The 15,762-nt window shown below is 46.0% G+C and overlaps 1 protein-coding gene across 11 annotated transcripts in view; it reads left to right on the forward strand.

Annotated features, from left to right (window-relative positions):
* Nucleotides 1-15,762, forward strand: part of LOC123586297 (suppression of tumorigenicity 18 protein) — a 257,980-nt gene that overhangs the window by 193,086 nt on the left and 49,132 nt on the right. For all 11 annotated transcript variants that reach the window (XM_045455341.1, XM_045455340.1, XM_045455337.1 and 8 more), the window contains 4 exons: nt 4,941-5,732; nt 10,260-10,394; nt 12,163-12,253; nt 13,521-13,625. In XM_045455341.1, the coding sequence (XP_045311297.1) occupies nt 4,941-5,732; nt 10,260-10,394; nt 12,163-12,253; nt 13,521-13,625 (1,123 nt within the window). The remainder of the gene's footprint in view (nt 1-4,940; nt 5,733-10,259; nt 10,395-12,162; nt 12,254-13,520; nt 13,626-15,762) is intronic.

Genomic DNA, 15,762 nt, shown 5'->3' on the forward strand with positions numbered 1-15,762 from the left:
TGATAGTTCCAGAAACAGAACTAAAATCCAATTATAATAAAATCCACTTGTATTAAAGGAGTCAAACTCCAAACTTGTGATTTTCAGATGACTTTTTAAAATTGTTTTGATGTAGAACAGCGGACACGTAATGTGAGAATCCATTAATATAGACTTTCTAGGATGACCAGACATCTCAGAGTAGAGACTTTGATTTAAAGCAAATAAACAAATGTGAACTTTTACATATTGGGCAAAAACATTTATTTTTTTTTACCCCAAGTTGCAGAAGGTGTCCTCCAAGCTCCGTCCCCTCCTCCCTACTCCACACTTTGAAATGCTCTCAGGGGGAGGGAGGGGTGTCCTAGGTAATCACCCAAGGCTCTGACTGCCCCCAGGAATGTACCCTAGGAATTTTCTGACCTATGCTGCTGTGGTGCTGAGAAAGCCAAGGTGTGGTTCCTTGTTAATTTTTGTCGTGTGGTTGTTGTTGATTCATCTTTACATATTTTATTTATAATTTTATAATTCAGGAGCCATTGTTCCTTACTGCAAGTCAGCTGACGATCGTGTTTTAGTATCTTCCTGTAAATTCACTCTTGCAAGCATCCAAACTTGGGAGAATAATAGGCTATTAGTATGCTGAACAGTTTCTCCTAAGGGTCGCTGTGTTTTGCAAGCATCACCCGTGGCATATGCACTTCCTGGGCTGTGGGATGTGTTGCACAGGGATGGGCACGGAGTTGGGAAGCACGTGGCCCTGGGTCTGGATCTGGAAGCCCCCAAACCACACCCCTGCCGCCACTGGTTAGCCGTGTAAGCTTGAGCAAGTCCGTAGCTCCTGAGAAATAGTTTCCCTTCTGCAAAATGGAATAGACCTTTCTTGTCCTTGTTGTAAAGATTAAATGCAATAAAGCACCGAACACCATGCCAGGAGCATCAGTTTATTGTCCTAGGATGTCATTGGATCATCCTCATTTACAAGAACAGGACTCAGAACGCAGAAAGGCGGTGCCGGGCCAGCAGTCTGGCCCCAGTCTCTGGACCTCAAACCTATAGCGGTTTTCCATCCGCATTGTGCATTGTGCATTGAAACTCCAGTTTTTTTTTTTTTTTGTTTTTTTTTTTAGAAATATTTTTATTATTTTTGAGACAGAGAGAGACAGGGCATGAGCAGGGGAGGGGCAGAGAGAGAGGGGCACACAGAATCCGAAGCAGGCTCCAGCCTCTGAGCTGTCAGCACAGAGCCCGACGCGGGGCTCGAACTCACGAACCGTGAGATCATGACCTGAGCCGAAGTCGGCCGCTTAACCGACGGAGCCGCCCAGGCACCCCTTGAAATCCAGTTTCTGAAGGCAGTTGGTGGGAAGTTCCATAGTACGTGTGGTGTCAGTGAGGAACTGGCTGAGTTCCCTTCACACTGGACTGTGTGCCCTTTCTCAGACGTCGGATTCACTACTTATCATCTTTTTTAAATGGTTGTTTAAAGTTTATTTATTTTGAGAGAGATGGAGCACATGTGGGGGAGGAACAGAGAGAGAGGGAGAGAGGGAGAGAGAGGGAGAGAGAGAGAATCCCAAGCAGGCTCCGCAGTGCAGAGCCCGATGTGTCACTCGAACTTAGGATCTGTGAGATCGTGACCCAAGTTGAAATCCAGAGCCGGTGACTTGACCAACTGAGCCACCCAGGTGCCCAGATTGGCCACTTATCCTAAACAAAAACCAGGGGCGCCTGGGTGGCTCAGTCAGTTGAGCGGCCGACTTCAGCTCAGGTCACGATCTCACAGTTCGTGGGTTCGAGCCCCATGTTGGGCTCTGTGCTGACAGCTCAGAGCCTGGAGAGGGCTTCGGATTCTGTGTCTCCCTCTCTCTCTGCCCCTGCCCCCCTTCAAAAGTAAATAAACAAAAACCAGGCCCCACCTCATTTAGGTGGAGGGTTCCACGTATCCTCTGCCGCTACTGTCTTCTCAAGTTGTATCTGGGGGAAGGGAGAAGAGAGCCACCGTTTAAGAGCACCTGTTGTGTGGCACCCTCTTTGCGTGCACTCCCGTGGGACCTCCGCAGTGGGCCTCACTATGCGTGTGAGGACACAGGCTTCGGAAAGGTGCAGGAAGCCTTCGGGGTCTGCACAGATGTGAGCACGCGAGCCTACAGTCAAAACCAGGTCAGCTGTTTTTAATGGCAAAGGCACAAAATAAATCACCAGTGGCCCGGTGAAAATAAAAACACACTAACCTAAAAAGGTAGGCAGCCCATTACAAAGCTAAGAGAAGTGAGCAGCCCATCACAGATCTATCAGGCTCAAAAGCTGACTCAACTTTGTTCTGTTTTTGTCTTTTTGTTTTTTCCCTTGTAACGACAGAGAAAGCCAGAGAGGGGTGGGTCCGTGGAAAGTTGGTTTGCAGATTTGCAAACGTCCCCGGAAACCATCGCGTGCCACGCACGTAGGCACCTCTATCGGCAGGACTCCTCTCTTTCTGAAGAATAATTAATAAATATTTTCTTTTAGCATGTAACAAACAGTTGAACCAAACAATTATGTAAACTGGAAATGACCCAAAATGCTAGCAGTTAGCAGCGGCACAGTGAAACGCATTGTCGTGCACATGTGCGTTTTTGTCGCTCCCGCCTCTCTGGTGATCTGCACTTAATAGGAATATTTTAAACTATGTAGCTAAGCAACAGAGGTAATTGTTGCTTTCTAGAGCTTTTGTTAGCACTCTCACACAGCCCAAATATGCATAATTAGGTATAATGTCTATAAATCATTATTGTACACATGTGGGTAGTTAAGTGGAGTGAGAGAATAGTTCAATGAATTGAGCATATTCACTGAAAATGCTTTTTATTTGTTTTCTGTAGTTCATAATACTTTAAAATTATCATAACCCTTTACACTTTCTCCTAATAGCCAACCGTGACATTGAGAAAAACTTCATTTGCATTTTAGACTATGTTTAATATATTATTTAAACTTGGAATTCCTCTGATACGAATTCAGGAGAGAATAGACCGTCCTATCAAATATTATGTGCTTGTTTTTCCAGCCTCTTTTCTAGGAAGTAAAATGTTAAATTTTTCAGTTTATGTTGAATAGATCCCCACAAAAGGCTGCACCCTATAATCAGCATTATTTAAAGGGGCTAGTGTTGTGACTAAATTCTTCCCTGCATCCAAAAATGCTTTTAGTTACTATGGCAATATTTACTTGATCCTGGCAGTCCAGTGTTGATTTAGGGAGATAATTACCAGAAAGGAAGATGATGGAGATGTATTTTTGAGTGTCCTTGTCAGAGACAATGTTTATAAAAAATTAAATGAGACCAAAAAAGGCACATTGTCTTGGGCACAGACGCTCTCTCCTGCAGCCATCACACAGGATGGCTGCCCTTTTCTTCCCTCCAAAGATGTTTATTAACACAGAACGCACTTCACTTGGTGTCTTTCACAGTCTTTAAGGGGGCTTATTATTTTGCGTTTTCCATCCCCCACTCTGCCTTTAGAGACACAGAGAGGGCCCTGCTTCCTCTCCTTTTTTTTTTTTTTTTTTTTTGTCTTAGTGAATATTAGGGGACCACTGCTGGGCTGTCAGGTGCATTTCACAGCCGGGGCTGGGTTACTGGGGAATCTGCATCTCTGCACCCTGAACGGGTGCGTTTGCCCTGGGACCGGCTTGGGGAGGCTGACTGTCGTTATGCACATACGTGCACACACACATACAGCTAAACACATACACACATACATGCGACTATACACGCACACACTGTCCCTGCAGCTGGGCCACTGCCAAGAGTGAAGGGGGGACACTAACAACTGGACTGGGACCACAGAGATCCGGTGGACTGTTCTGGACGGAGCGGCACGTGGAGGCCTGTTCTCAGTCACAGGGCTCTTGACGGTCAAGACTCCAGTTGACCCTCTACTGAAGACGATGAGTTCATGTGCCACATACTGCGGCCACTCACCTCTGGTCTCGTTGCCTTCTTACACAAATGTGTGCAAGTACCAGGCCGGAGAATGTGTTACTAGTTAAGATACACGATCATGCTGATTCTCCCATTTGCTCGTATTTCCCTTGGCACGGAATTTCCGCGTGACAGTTATGAAAGTGAACAGGAAGCCTTGAAAGCTTCAGAACTCTTCGTTACCGTCTCTCTGTGGATGTATTTTGCATTTTAGCTAACATTCCACGAAATCTGAAAGTGTGCTTGAGAAACTGTGGAGGTAGAGAACAGAAACCAAATAAGCTTTGAAGGTACATTGCCACGCCAGCAGAGAAATCTGATGAACGTTTCTGTTATAATGCATAGTATTATGCATATTTGGTTTCCTTCTGGCTGGCTACGATTTGCAAATAAAGAGGTATAGTAAGGACGCCTGGGTGGCTCAGTGAGTTAAGCGTCTGACTCTTGATTTTGGTTCATGTCATGATCTCATGGCCGTGGGATTGAGTACCACATTTGGGCTCCGCACGGAGTGTGGAGCCTGCTTGGGATTCTCTCTCTCTCTCTCTCTGTCTCTCTTTCTCTCCCTCTCTCTCTCTGTGTCTCTCTCTCTCTCCCTCTGCCCCTCCCCCACTCATCCACACACACTCTCTGTATGAAAAAAAAAAGAAACAATAATTTCACATTCAGCACTCTGTTATCGTTAAGTATCTATTTCAGTACCCTGGAAACAATTAGCTCTTAATATGCTGAAAATTCTCCTAGCTCACTTCTTTAAATTTAATTCTCAGACTATTAAGGTCTGTTTTGTTTTGTTTTGTTTTGTTTTAAGAAGATACATATTTTTCTCTTCAGTGTTTATAAAATTGATAGAGCTCACGTATTCACATATTGTACTTACTCTATATGTATATCTGTATCAATCGATCTATCATCTATTTGTGCAATTTCCTTAAAATAGTTTTTGATTTTTTTGTTTGTTTGTTTTTTTGTAAATATTGGCTTTCTTTTTCCATAGAAGAAACCATGATAAAACCTATGGATGAGCACCTTCATTCAACTGCCCAAGAAAACTCCAATGGGAAGGAAGACAGATATGGCTGCTATCGAGAGCTCGTGGTCAAATCTTTAATGCACTTGGGGAAATTTGAAAACAATGTGTCTGTTCAGACCGTGACTGAGAATTTAAATGGCAGTGGCCTCCAGTGTGTCCAAGCAGAGAGTGATGAAGCGGACGAGCACTTCGTGGTTCATTCCGATGACGGAAAAGAAAAAATCAATGATCCCCAGCTTCGGTTCTGCTCTTCAGATGACAGCGAGAGTAACTCTGAAAGTGTAGAGAATGGTTGGGACAGTGGCTCCAGCCTCTCAGAAGAAACCAAACCGCACAGGGTCCCCAAGTATATCTTGGTGGATGATGCAAAAGACCTACTGGGAGCTCCTGAAATCAAAACCGAAGGCGATAAGTTTATCTCTTGTGAAAACACGTGTGACCCCGACACGGAAGGGAGAGACCCACAGAACACTCGCGTGGAACCACTAGATGGCACAGGCCAGCCCTCGTGCGCGGGGGTGGAGGAACATGGTAACGGGAGCCTGGCAGCCATGAGAGAAGAGTCCCTCGACCTGGAGAAAGCGAAGGGGAGCTTGAGTGTGCTGGAGCAGGCGATTGCTCTGCAGGCGGAGCGAGGTTGTGTTTTCCATAACACCTACAAGGAGTTGGACAGGTTTCTCTTGGCGCACCTGGCTGGGGAAAGGAGGCAGACCAAAGTAATTGACGTGGGTGGAAGACAAATCTTGAACAGTAAACGTAAGACACATTTTTTTTTTTTGCATTTCTTTTAGGAATAAAATGGCTTTAAGGGTTGGGAAAAAAAAGTTAGTGAGATTTGATGATCACTTCCAGGTAGCTTTTGACAACTTGATGCAATTTAAAAAACCAATATATATTATAAAATAAACGATTTCTTTCTTTTTGTTTCTTTCTGCTTTGCTCTCTAGATTATTGTCAGACCAAACTGGGTCAGTTTTGCAGTGTTCTTGCACGCAAAAAAAGGACCATTGCCCCTATTTCTTTTAATATGACTGCTTCTTAAAAATATATAGTATTCCTCATGCAGTACTTTATTGGACATGTTAGAAGTACATTAGTACTTACTGGGTTTTAAATCCTTTTATTGGTCAAATCAATTCCAGAAATTTAATTTTTCTTTCCCAGCCTCTTTTTGGGGTCATCTGACTGCTTCGGAGCTTCAGGAACTGGCAAGTCAGCCAGGATGATCCTTCTTGAATAAAACTGGATGTTAATGCTGTTTTAAGCCTGTGCTTTTACCAGGGCTCTAACTCAGGGCCCCAAATATCTGGGCCAAACATGAATGAGAGGATAGATGTGCTTGGACTTTAAAATTGTTCCTCAACTTTAAGGAAAGTGTGTCCCCTGTCCCATAAAGATATTCTTCCCCCACCCCAAGTCTTGCACCAGATGGGCCTGGTGATAATTCTCAAATGGTGGTTCTCAAGGGCCTAGAAAGCTTGTTTCAAATGGGTATTTCCCAGATCCCATCAGACCTACTGCTCCAGAACGTGCATTTTTAAGCACATTTTTCAGATGATTCTTGGGTGCCCTAAAGTCTGAGAACCATAGAATTAGGGGAGGCATATCTTAGAGAAAATCAAGCTCATGGCCCCGGGGAGCTTACAAGAAAAATGTCTTAGTTTAGATGATCTTCTTGCTGAGATTTATAGGGAAATGAATTGCATAGTTTGTCCTTTTAAGTCGATATTGGTACTCACCTGCAATCTTGTCAGTTATTGTCTTGCAGCTCAGAGCTGAGAAAATTAAAAAAGAATAAAATAATGTCATGTAGTGAGGAGCAAGATAACAATACTATGCAAGCATCCTGCCAGCGTCGGGAGTAGGATGGACTATTAATGAGCAGTGCGTGTAGTTTGGGACAGGACCTACTAAATACTTAGCTCTGTGCGCTCCACTGGTATGCAACTTGTTGAACTTACTTGTGCATGTGCTTGTTGTTGTTTTTTCTTCTTATGAACTACAAAATCAGGAAAAAAAAAAAGATAAAATTGACTTCAGATTCCAAAAAGTCATTATTTGTGAGATACTACATTTCGTTCATTCTAAGATACACCGTTTTCCCATTTAACATCTCTGAAATCGGAAGGGTACGCCATAATTTAACTTTTAGTTGTTGTTGTTTTTTTCTTACTAGCACACAAAATGAGGTTGCATCTTACAATTGATGATATCTTCCAGCCCGTGACATTCAGTGTTTGGAGACACTTTAATTACTTGTGCCATAGCTTAAAATATTTGGTCCTTTCTATAGAACTTAAACATTTTGTTTGTCTGTTTTCAAAAAGACAACAAGGCCACAGAATCTGTGTTTGTGAACACGGGTCATGTAAGACTTAGGGAATCGCTAACGAGGGCTGGGTGACTCAACAGCGTAACCAGGCATGCCTTGGTGCCATGGTCCTGCCTTGCGGTGTTAGAAGCCTATGCAACAAGATCTAGACCAGACCCGTACGAAACAGAGACAAAGAGAGGTAAAGCTCATAACGCACGAGAACCACAGGCTTCGTCTAGAGGGTGCCTGCAGCGTCCAAGTTAGGCATTCATTTCCCTGATCTGTGTTCCAGGCGTGGGAGCCAGTGGCTTAAGAGGCCCCTCTTTGTCTGCTGTGCAGTCCACGCTCCGAGGTCAGTACTCACGCCAAGGGCCATTCCAGCTCTCCACGAGACTGTCCTAACTTCCCATCCGCCTTGGGCATGCAGCCCCACTTGTTAAGGGAGAGAGCGCTAGCATCTTAAAATATTGTTTCACTCCAGCCTTCAGGTGAGCCAGGAATCCCAAACTAATAAAAGTTGGTCTCGTTGACTAAGCATTTAGCAAGACTGGAGGTCGCAGCGGATAGAATTTATCGGACAGCCTCAGACGCTGGCAGAGCCATAGGAACAATCACATGAGTATATCGGGCGTGAATAAGACGGTCCCAGGCAAACGGGGATGGAAGGTCACCGGGGGATGAGGTCACCCTCATGAAGATGCATCCGGCAAAGAAGATCAAAGGAAAAGAGCCAGGCCTGAGAGTCACCTGAGAGCGGGCTCCGTCTTCTTATCATGCAAACAGGTTCTGCCCCACAGAGCGTTTCATGGCATCCGTTTCACCCAGAGGAGGAGGTTCCAGGCAGACGCGCCTGATGGACTGTCAGCGGACCACACCTGGTCAGGTGCCAGCCCTGCCTTATCTCCCACACCCTCTCTGGCTGCCTATAGACAAGTAACGTGGCGAGGAGAGGAAACGAGAGGCGCCAGACCTTTCAATGTGGTTTAGAAATGTGGCCTCACCTGGACAGGATCCAAGGGAGGGAGGGCATCAAAACCCACACGGCTTCTCCTTTGCTCTAATTCCCTCTCGTCAACCCTCCTCATGTCACCTGAGTCGAACCTCGAGGATTTTTGATTCTCGGTCTACAGATACGATAGGCCTGAATCGACTCCAGAGTTGGCAGCATTGGGGGATTTACGTACCCAGAAAACCACAGAGCAAGTCAAAACTCTTAACGTGCCTCTTGGTGTCTTGCAAAAGACAGAGAACAGTCTGGACACCCTGGCGTTTAAAGCCTGTGCCTCCTTAAACGTAAACGCCCACGCGAGGCCTCCCTGTCTTCGGGCTGTTCATTTCTCACTTGCAATTTCCAGCTTTCTCTCTGCCCACCGTCCTTCCCCGGCAGTGCGTGCGGAACTTCAAGGGTCCTTGGCCCCTCCCGCTTTGCTGGAAGCCTGCCCCCAAATAATTGCATTACATACAACCTGCTGTGCCCATCTGCCCAGGACCGTTAATAATCCAACAACTGGGGTGGCGTGGTATCACACAGGCACGTCTGCTCGTCTCAGCAGCCTCCCCCCCCCACCGGAGACGGCTGTCGCATCCCGCGACATCACTCTGCCGTCGGTGCGGCGCTTGGGGCGGGAGCATATGGGCCCCCTCCTCCAGTGCCCGCGGCCTTCGGGCGGCAGGATCTCGCAGATTATTTGCTGTGGCTCCCAGCATCAAGTGGGTTCACTTTCTGTGACACTTGGTGTGCCGAGAGGCTGGCGAGCCAGCCTGGGCTGTGCACTAGCCCTGTCTCTGGGGTTCCCAGGCCTGCTCTGATTCTGGTTCCTCTGTCAGCACCGGGAGCGCCCCGCGATCGGTCTTACCATTCCGTTCCCGAGCTAGGGGGTGGCCTGGGCTCTAAACACATTTCTGTTTTCAGTTTACGTATCGTCGGAGTCACGACTACGAAAATGTCTCCAGAAGGCCTCTTCTGTGTCAGTTCCAATCCCACCGCTATCCGTGCGAATCCTCGTTTATTTCACATATTTTATTTGTATTTGTACTCCTATCACGCTATATTTATTTTTATTTTACACAGCCCTTTATCTAACCCACCCTCAGCACGGCTCGATTCCCGCCCTCGCCCTCTAGGCCGCAGCCCCCCGGTGGCCTGACAGGTGGTGGCCCAAGGCATCCCTGCGGTCCCCTCTTCTACCCCGAGGCTCCTGGCACTGCAGACCTCTCGAGGCCTCCTCCACTCCCTACTTCCGTTCCCCCTAGAATGTTTCCTGGCCGGCCCACCTTCCTGTTGCCTCAGGTTTCAGTTCCTGCATTCAGAGTGAATTAAGTAAAAAAAGCTTCTCCTCAGCTGCCCCGTCCTGATCCAGAGTGACAAACCGTGGGGGTTTGGGGACCTTGGGCCTCGGCGGCAGTGCTGATTGGTGGGGCATGGCACCAGACGGCCTTCTTGACTCCTGCCTAACTCTGGTCAAAGCAGGCTCCGCCCCAGGTAGGACTGGAACCTTAGGGCAACGTGAGGGCAGGGGCCCATAGGGCCGAGACCAGAGCAGCCCTTCTAGACACGGTGGCTTCTCAGTTTTCTAACTTTGAATCTGGCTTTTTTGAAATTCCTTGAATACAAGATCATTTGGGTTTGAATAAATTCATTTTTCTTTCTCACTTTTTTTTGTTCCTCCTCTGGCAGTGGGGTTCACGTCTCATCATGAGACTCTAACTACAAGACAACTTCAGACCGTCTCCGCTTGTTAAGGCTCGCCTGCCCCGTGTCAGCCTTTGCTTAGGAAACCAAGAAAATTGAAAATGTTTTTCATGCTTCCACAGGTCTCAGTTGAGGGTCTGATTCAAGGCAGCGTGAGAAGAATGTTTATGATGTAAACACGGAACGAAGTGAAAATGTCACCCCACAAGGCCACTGTGTTGAATGGGAAGGGAAAGAAGGCGTGTCGAATGAATCTCTCGATTTACTTTCTCTGTAGATTCACCGAGGCCTGAAAAGAGGGAGACCAAGTGCCCCATCCCGGGGTGTGACGGCACGGGACATGTGACAGGACTCTACCCCCACCACCGCAGCCTTTCGGGGTGCCCCCACAAAGTGCGGGTTCCCCTGGAAAGTGAGTACTGCTTATCCCCAAAGCAAGTAGGTCTCTTCCCATATGTGCCGTGGCATCGGGGGGTTACCCTCTTTCTCCTCCGATGTGGACTTAGGGATGCAAATAGAAAGATTCCTCTCTGCCTCACGGTAATTTCCAAGTAACTATATTAATAGAAAACTTGAAGTAAGGGTGCCTGGGTGGCTCAGTCGGTTGAGCCTCAGACTCCAGCTCAGCTCATAATCTCACGGTTCGTGGGTTTATACCTCACGTCACTCTGTGCTGACGGCTCAGAGCCTGGAGCCTGCTTTGGATTCTGTTTCTCTCTGTCTCTCTCTCTGCCCCTCCCTCACACTCTGTCTCTCCCCCAAATAACTAAACATTAAAAAATTGTATTTAAAAGAAGAACACTTGGGGTACAGTTAGGCCAATAGAACAGGAGACAACCGACACCGAGAAAAGAATTTGTTACCGTTCCTGAGAGAAGGGTGCGGGCCACGCCAGGCAGGGCCACGCAGGGAAGCACAGGCGTCCTCCAGCGGTGTGGGGGTGGGGGGGAGAGGGGTTACCTGCGGCTTCTGTGGGAAGGCGCAGAGGAAGCAAGCTTAGGACTGGCTAGTTTGAATATTCTCAGTAGGCTCTGGGGCTTGGGGGTTGTCCATTAGTGTCTGATACCTGGCAGGGGGAGAGTGCGAGTCTGATAAAGGAGGCGGTTTTGGGTGTGGGCTCACGATTGGTTGCTTTGCCTTCGAAAGCTATTTGAGAGGGCAGTCTCTCCAGGGGGTGCAGGGCCCCAGGTGTCCAAGCATCAGAACACAGAAAGTAAAAGGCACAGTTCATACGCTGTGTGACCGCACGGCCCTTCCTCACCCGCGGGCGTGGCTGCCTTAAGCCCACGAACGGTCTCCGCCTCGGTGCTGCATCTAAGTGTAAGGGATGCATCCCACCCAGTGTCCACCTGGCCCCCGCTCCCCATAGAAGCTGGTGTTGGCAGCCGTGGCTCCCCAGGGCGTCCTGCAGGAGCGGAAGGCGCTGAGCAAAAGCAAACATCGGTTGGTCTCACGAGCCACAGCCTTCGCTGTGACGCTAGGAGACTGGGGAAGGAAAGGGCTGCCTCCTCAGTTTCGAAGTATCGACGTGCCACATCCTCTCCTCTCTGAACCCACTTATTGAAATCCCTCTTGGGTCATCCAAGCCACAGTGGTGGGGATGCCTCAACGTCAGCTCTCTCCAAAGCACGCTTTTGCCAATCACCAAATCTGGTCTGCTCAGCACGGGCCTACCAGATCAACCCTTCACCCTCCTGCTTACCCGGTCGTTCACTCGGCCGTGCTGTTTCACCAGTAGCCGGATGGCAGTGGGGGTGGGCAGTGGGGGGCAATGGACAAGGAATCAAAAGAATACCTCTTAGAAAGTAAAGAAGACTGTATTCAGGTCACACTGTGGGGAAAAGATGGAAGGAACGATTTGACAAGGAAAAGCACATACCCGTAAAAGAAAGTTTATGAGCTTCTCAGGTTAGGGAAAATAGAAGCAGAATAGTCTCGTTTGAGCCTGGTGTTACCCGCAACGTGAAGTTTAGAGAAACTAAAACTTGAACAAGCTTGCTGAATTTCATCGTTGAAGTTCTTCAAGGGCTCATTTATTTCAACCCAAACACCTGTGGGAGGGAGCGTGGTGGGTTATATAACCAAGTTCGTGTGAATGCAAAGCTGGGAAGTCAGTCTGTCAGTGGGTTATGTATTTATGGTGTATTATTCTCTTCTTTTATGTGACATTTTGTGCTTAGTTCTTGCCATGCATGAAAACGTGCTCAAGTGCCCCACCCCGGGATGCACAGGAAGAGGGCATGTGAACAGCAACCGCAACACCCACAGGAGGTAATCGTGATGAGGCGCCAACCTTTTCCCTTACAAAGAGACGTGGCAGAACCTTTCCCCCAAGAAAAGAAGGAACTAACAATGTGTTACCAAAATCGCTGGACCGCTATCAAATATGTTGCCACTTGAAACAGAGAAGTATTCTCAGCATGTGCAGAGTGAATCAAACAAAAAAACACAATTTACTTTCCTAGAAATTTTCATGTAGCAGCCAGTTATGCAAACAAAAATGTTCTATTTGAAGACTAGAGTTATGTATTCATACAGTCACACAAATAGAACGTGCTCTGTTTTGCTCTGGAATCTCACCATGGCTGTTTTTGCATTGAAAAGAGTTGCGTAGGGTTTATCTTGGACTCCAGCCAGTAAGCATTAAAAAGGTACCAAAGAGGGGCTCCCGGGTGGCTCGTTCGGTTAAGCGTCCGACTCTTGGTTTCAGCTCAGGTCATGATCTCACGGTTCCCGAGGTCGAGTCCAGCATCGGGCTCTGCACTGACAGCGCGGAGCCTGCTTGGGATTCTCTCTCTCCTTTTCTACCCCTCCCTGGCTGTCTCTCTCTCTCTCAAAATAAATAAATAAACTTAAAAAATAAAAAAAGGTACCAAAAGGGCTTCAACGTACTGTGGTTCTCACTATAAACCAGGATGAAGATTCCAGATGCGTTACATTGAGATTGTCACCCACTTAAAACACATATGTGCATTTACACACAAATGTATTGGGTATATGTAAATGCTTTTGTTGGAAATTCCTACCGTTTTATGTGTACTTTATACCATGTATCGATTATGTGGTCATGAGATACCATTTGACTCGTAAGCATATGGCCAGAAAACTTCGTATCCTGTACTTTAAATTTGAACTGATTTAAAATTAAGTCCCTAACATTTTTCTGAAGATCTTAAGACAAACCATGGAATTTTCATGCTAGCTTCTATAGCTGGGCACATTCCAATTGGAGTGAGTGCGTTCTACTTAAAATGTTACGGAGTTTCAGAAGAATTTAGATTTTTCTCCCTTACACAATTTTCTGATTTTAAAACTGAGTTTCTTATTCATCAGTTCTGGGATGTGATTGGGGGGCGGGGGAAATGATGACACAATAGTTTGCAAAATGCTTTTGGGATCCGTTAGGATGGGAAGGGGGCTAATGTTAATATGACTTCACATTTAATGTTTGCCAAGTACGCTCTAAGGTACATGCCAAAGCAAATTACTTCATCTTTTTAACTCAGATCCTCCTTTTTTTTTTTTTTTTTTTAAACAGTCTTTCTGGCTGTCCAATTGCTGCAGCTGAAAAATTGGCAATGTCCCAAGACAAAAGTCAGCTTGATTCGCCCAAAAGCGGCCAGTGTCCTGACCAGGTTCACAGGTATGACCCTCCCATGGCGTTCCTAGTAGGATGCCTGTGCCATGCTCCCACACGATGCCGCCCATGTCCCTTCGTGTGCCAGTTCCCTATGGCCTGACCTTCGTTCTCAACTACCAGGGTCTGAGAGGCTGGCCCAGTTAATCGTACTGTCACTTAAATGGGCTTAAGTGGCCAGACCCTCCAGAAGTTCACCATGAAATTGATCTGCATGTAAAGGAAACATAATGTGGGTGAATCTAAAAGAAATATAGTAAGGGCTCCTGGGTGACCCAGTTAAGCATCAAACTCTTGATTTCTGCACAAGTCACGATCTCACAATTCATGCGATCAAGCCCCGTGTCGGGCTCTGTGCTGATAGCCTGATAGCGTAGAGCCTGCTTGGGATTCTCTCTCTCTCCCTCTGTCCCTCCCCTGCTCTGGTGCATGCGCTCTCTGGCTCTCTTTCTCTCTCCAAAATAAATAAGCTTAAAAAAAGAAATACAGTTTATAACATATATTAATCAAAATTCTCTGTCACGAAGTGCAACCCATCCCCCACTAGTTAGGTAAGCACTCCCGATGATTAACCTTGATGCCTGCAGAAAATGCCTTCATAAATCACTCATACCTACCCAAAGTACATGATGGTGTATATTCATTCTTCTGTTCCAGCTATACATGTAGTTCCTTTAAAACAAAAATTCATCCCATGAGTTGATAACTATTAATGAAACCTCTCCTATTTGCCCCAAGTACTTCATAAGCTCTAGCAGGTTGGAAGACCTTACATATCCCTAAAAAGTACGCTATGTGTGATGGCACAATGAGAAGTTGTATGTTTATTAATATACAAATTGTATATGTAGGAAAAGTGATTTCGGGGTTAAAACAGATGACCAGATCTTCATTGTTGTTACTGAGACACCGAAATGCAAAATAGTTATTAGGAGTATTTTCAAGATAAGACTTCCCTTAATGTGTGCTCTTATAGATTTAATTAAAAGAGTCAAAAATCCCATGAGTGGAGAACATATGTCAAGCAAAGATCTTGAATTACCAAATAGCAATGAAAAATCTTACAACAAAGGGGCACCTGGGTGGCTCAGTCAGTTAAGTGTCTGACTTCAGATCAGGTCATGATCTCACAGTTTGCGAGTTTGAGCCCCACATGGGGCTCTGTGCTGACAGCCCTGAGCCTGGAACCTGCTTCAGATTGTCTCTGTCTCTCTCTCTCTGACCCTCCCCTGCTCATTCTCTCCTTCTGTCTGTCTGTCTGTCTGTCTCTCTCTCTCTCTCTCTCTCTGACCCTCCCCTGCTCATTCTCTCCTTCTGTCTCTCTCTCTCTCTCTCTCTCTCTCTCTCTCTCTCTCTCTCAAAAATAAATAAATAAACATTTTGAAAAAAGACAAAAACATCTTACAACAAAGTTCTTGGGTAATATGATCATATTCTCTTAGTTTCTCCCTAAGCAGGTTATTTATCAAATACAGAAATAGCATGATGTTTTATTTTGCTAATTTCTGAAAAAAATAAATGTTGTTTTAGGCTAGAACGCTGATATATTAGAGGTAGAAACCAAGTTACGTATACAATAATTAGACCAACTAACTACTCAAATATTTTTATGTGGCAGCTAAAATGTATTTTACCTAATCCGAGAAATATCATTGAAATTTTGGCGTTCGGATGAGTCAGGGAAGTTTTGGTTGAAAACGAAAGAAAAACACATATGTATTTTCAATGTTGCTAAATCCTGAGAGGTACACTTGTTTATGCCCTTTACCATTAGACGCATATTTGTGTTTTTCTTGGTTACACAAATATGATGCCCTTGTTTAATCTCAGCACAGTGGTTCTAAGGAAGTCGTTAGTTCAGATGTAACTTGGATTAATATAATTCTATTGAAAAATGTGATAGCTGTGACAATATGGTAATTGTGATTCATACTGAAATGATGGCAGTTTAGTAGTATTATTTACATCAGCAAAAACATTCAGACGAAAGGGGGAAAAGGGTGAAAAGCCTGAGAAACTCCTAATTCAGAAGTCGAGTTTCTGGTGCCCATACTGCCCCTGCCCCCGTCAGGCTCCCATCAGCTCTGCCGAAGGAGAGCAGGGCTCAGCATTGCTTCTTCCGAACTGACTGTAATGCCGTCTC

The sequence above is a fragment of the Leopardus geoffroyi genome, chromosome C3 (assembly GCF_018350155.1).
Source record: "Leopardus geoffroyi isolate Oge1 chromosome C3, O.geoffroyi_Oge1_pat1.0, whole genome shotgun sequence".
Classification (NCBI taxonomy): Eukaryota; Metazoa; Chordata; class Mammalia; order Carnivora; family Felidae; genus Leopardus; species Leopardus geoffroyi.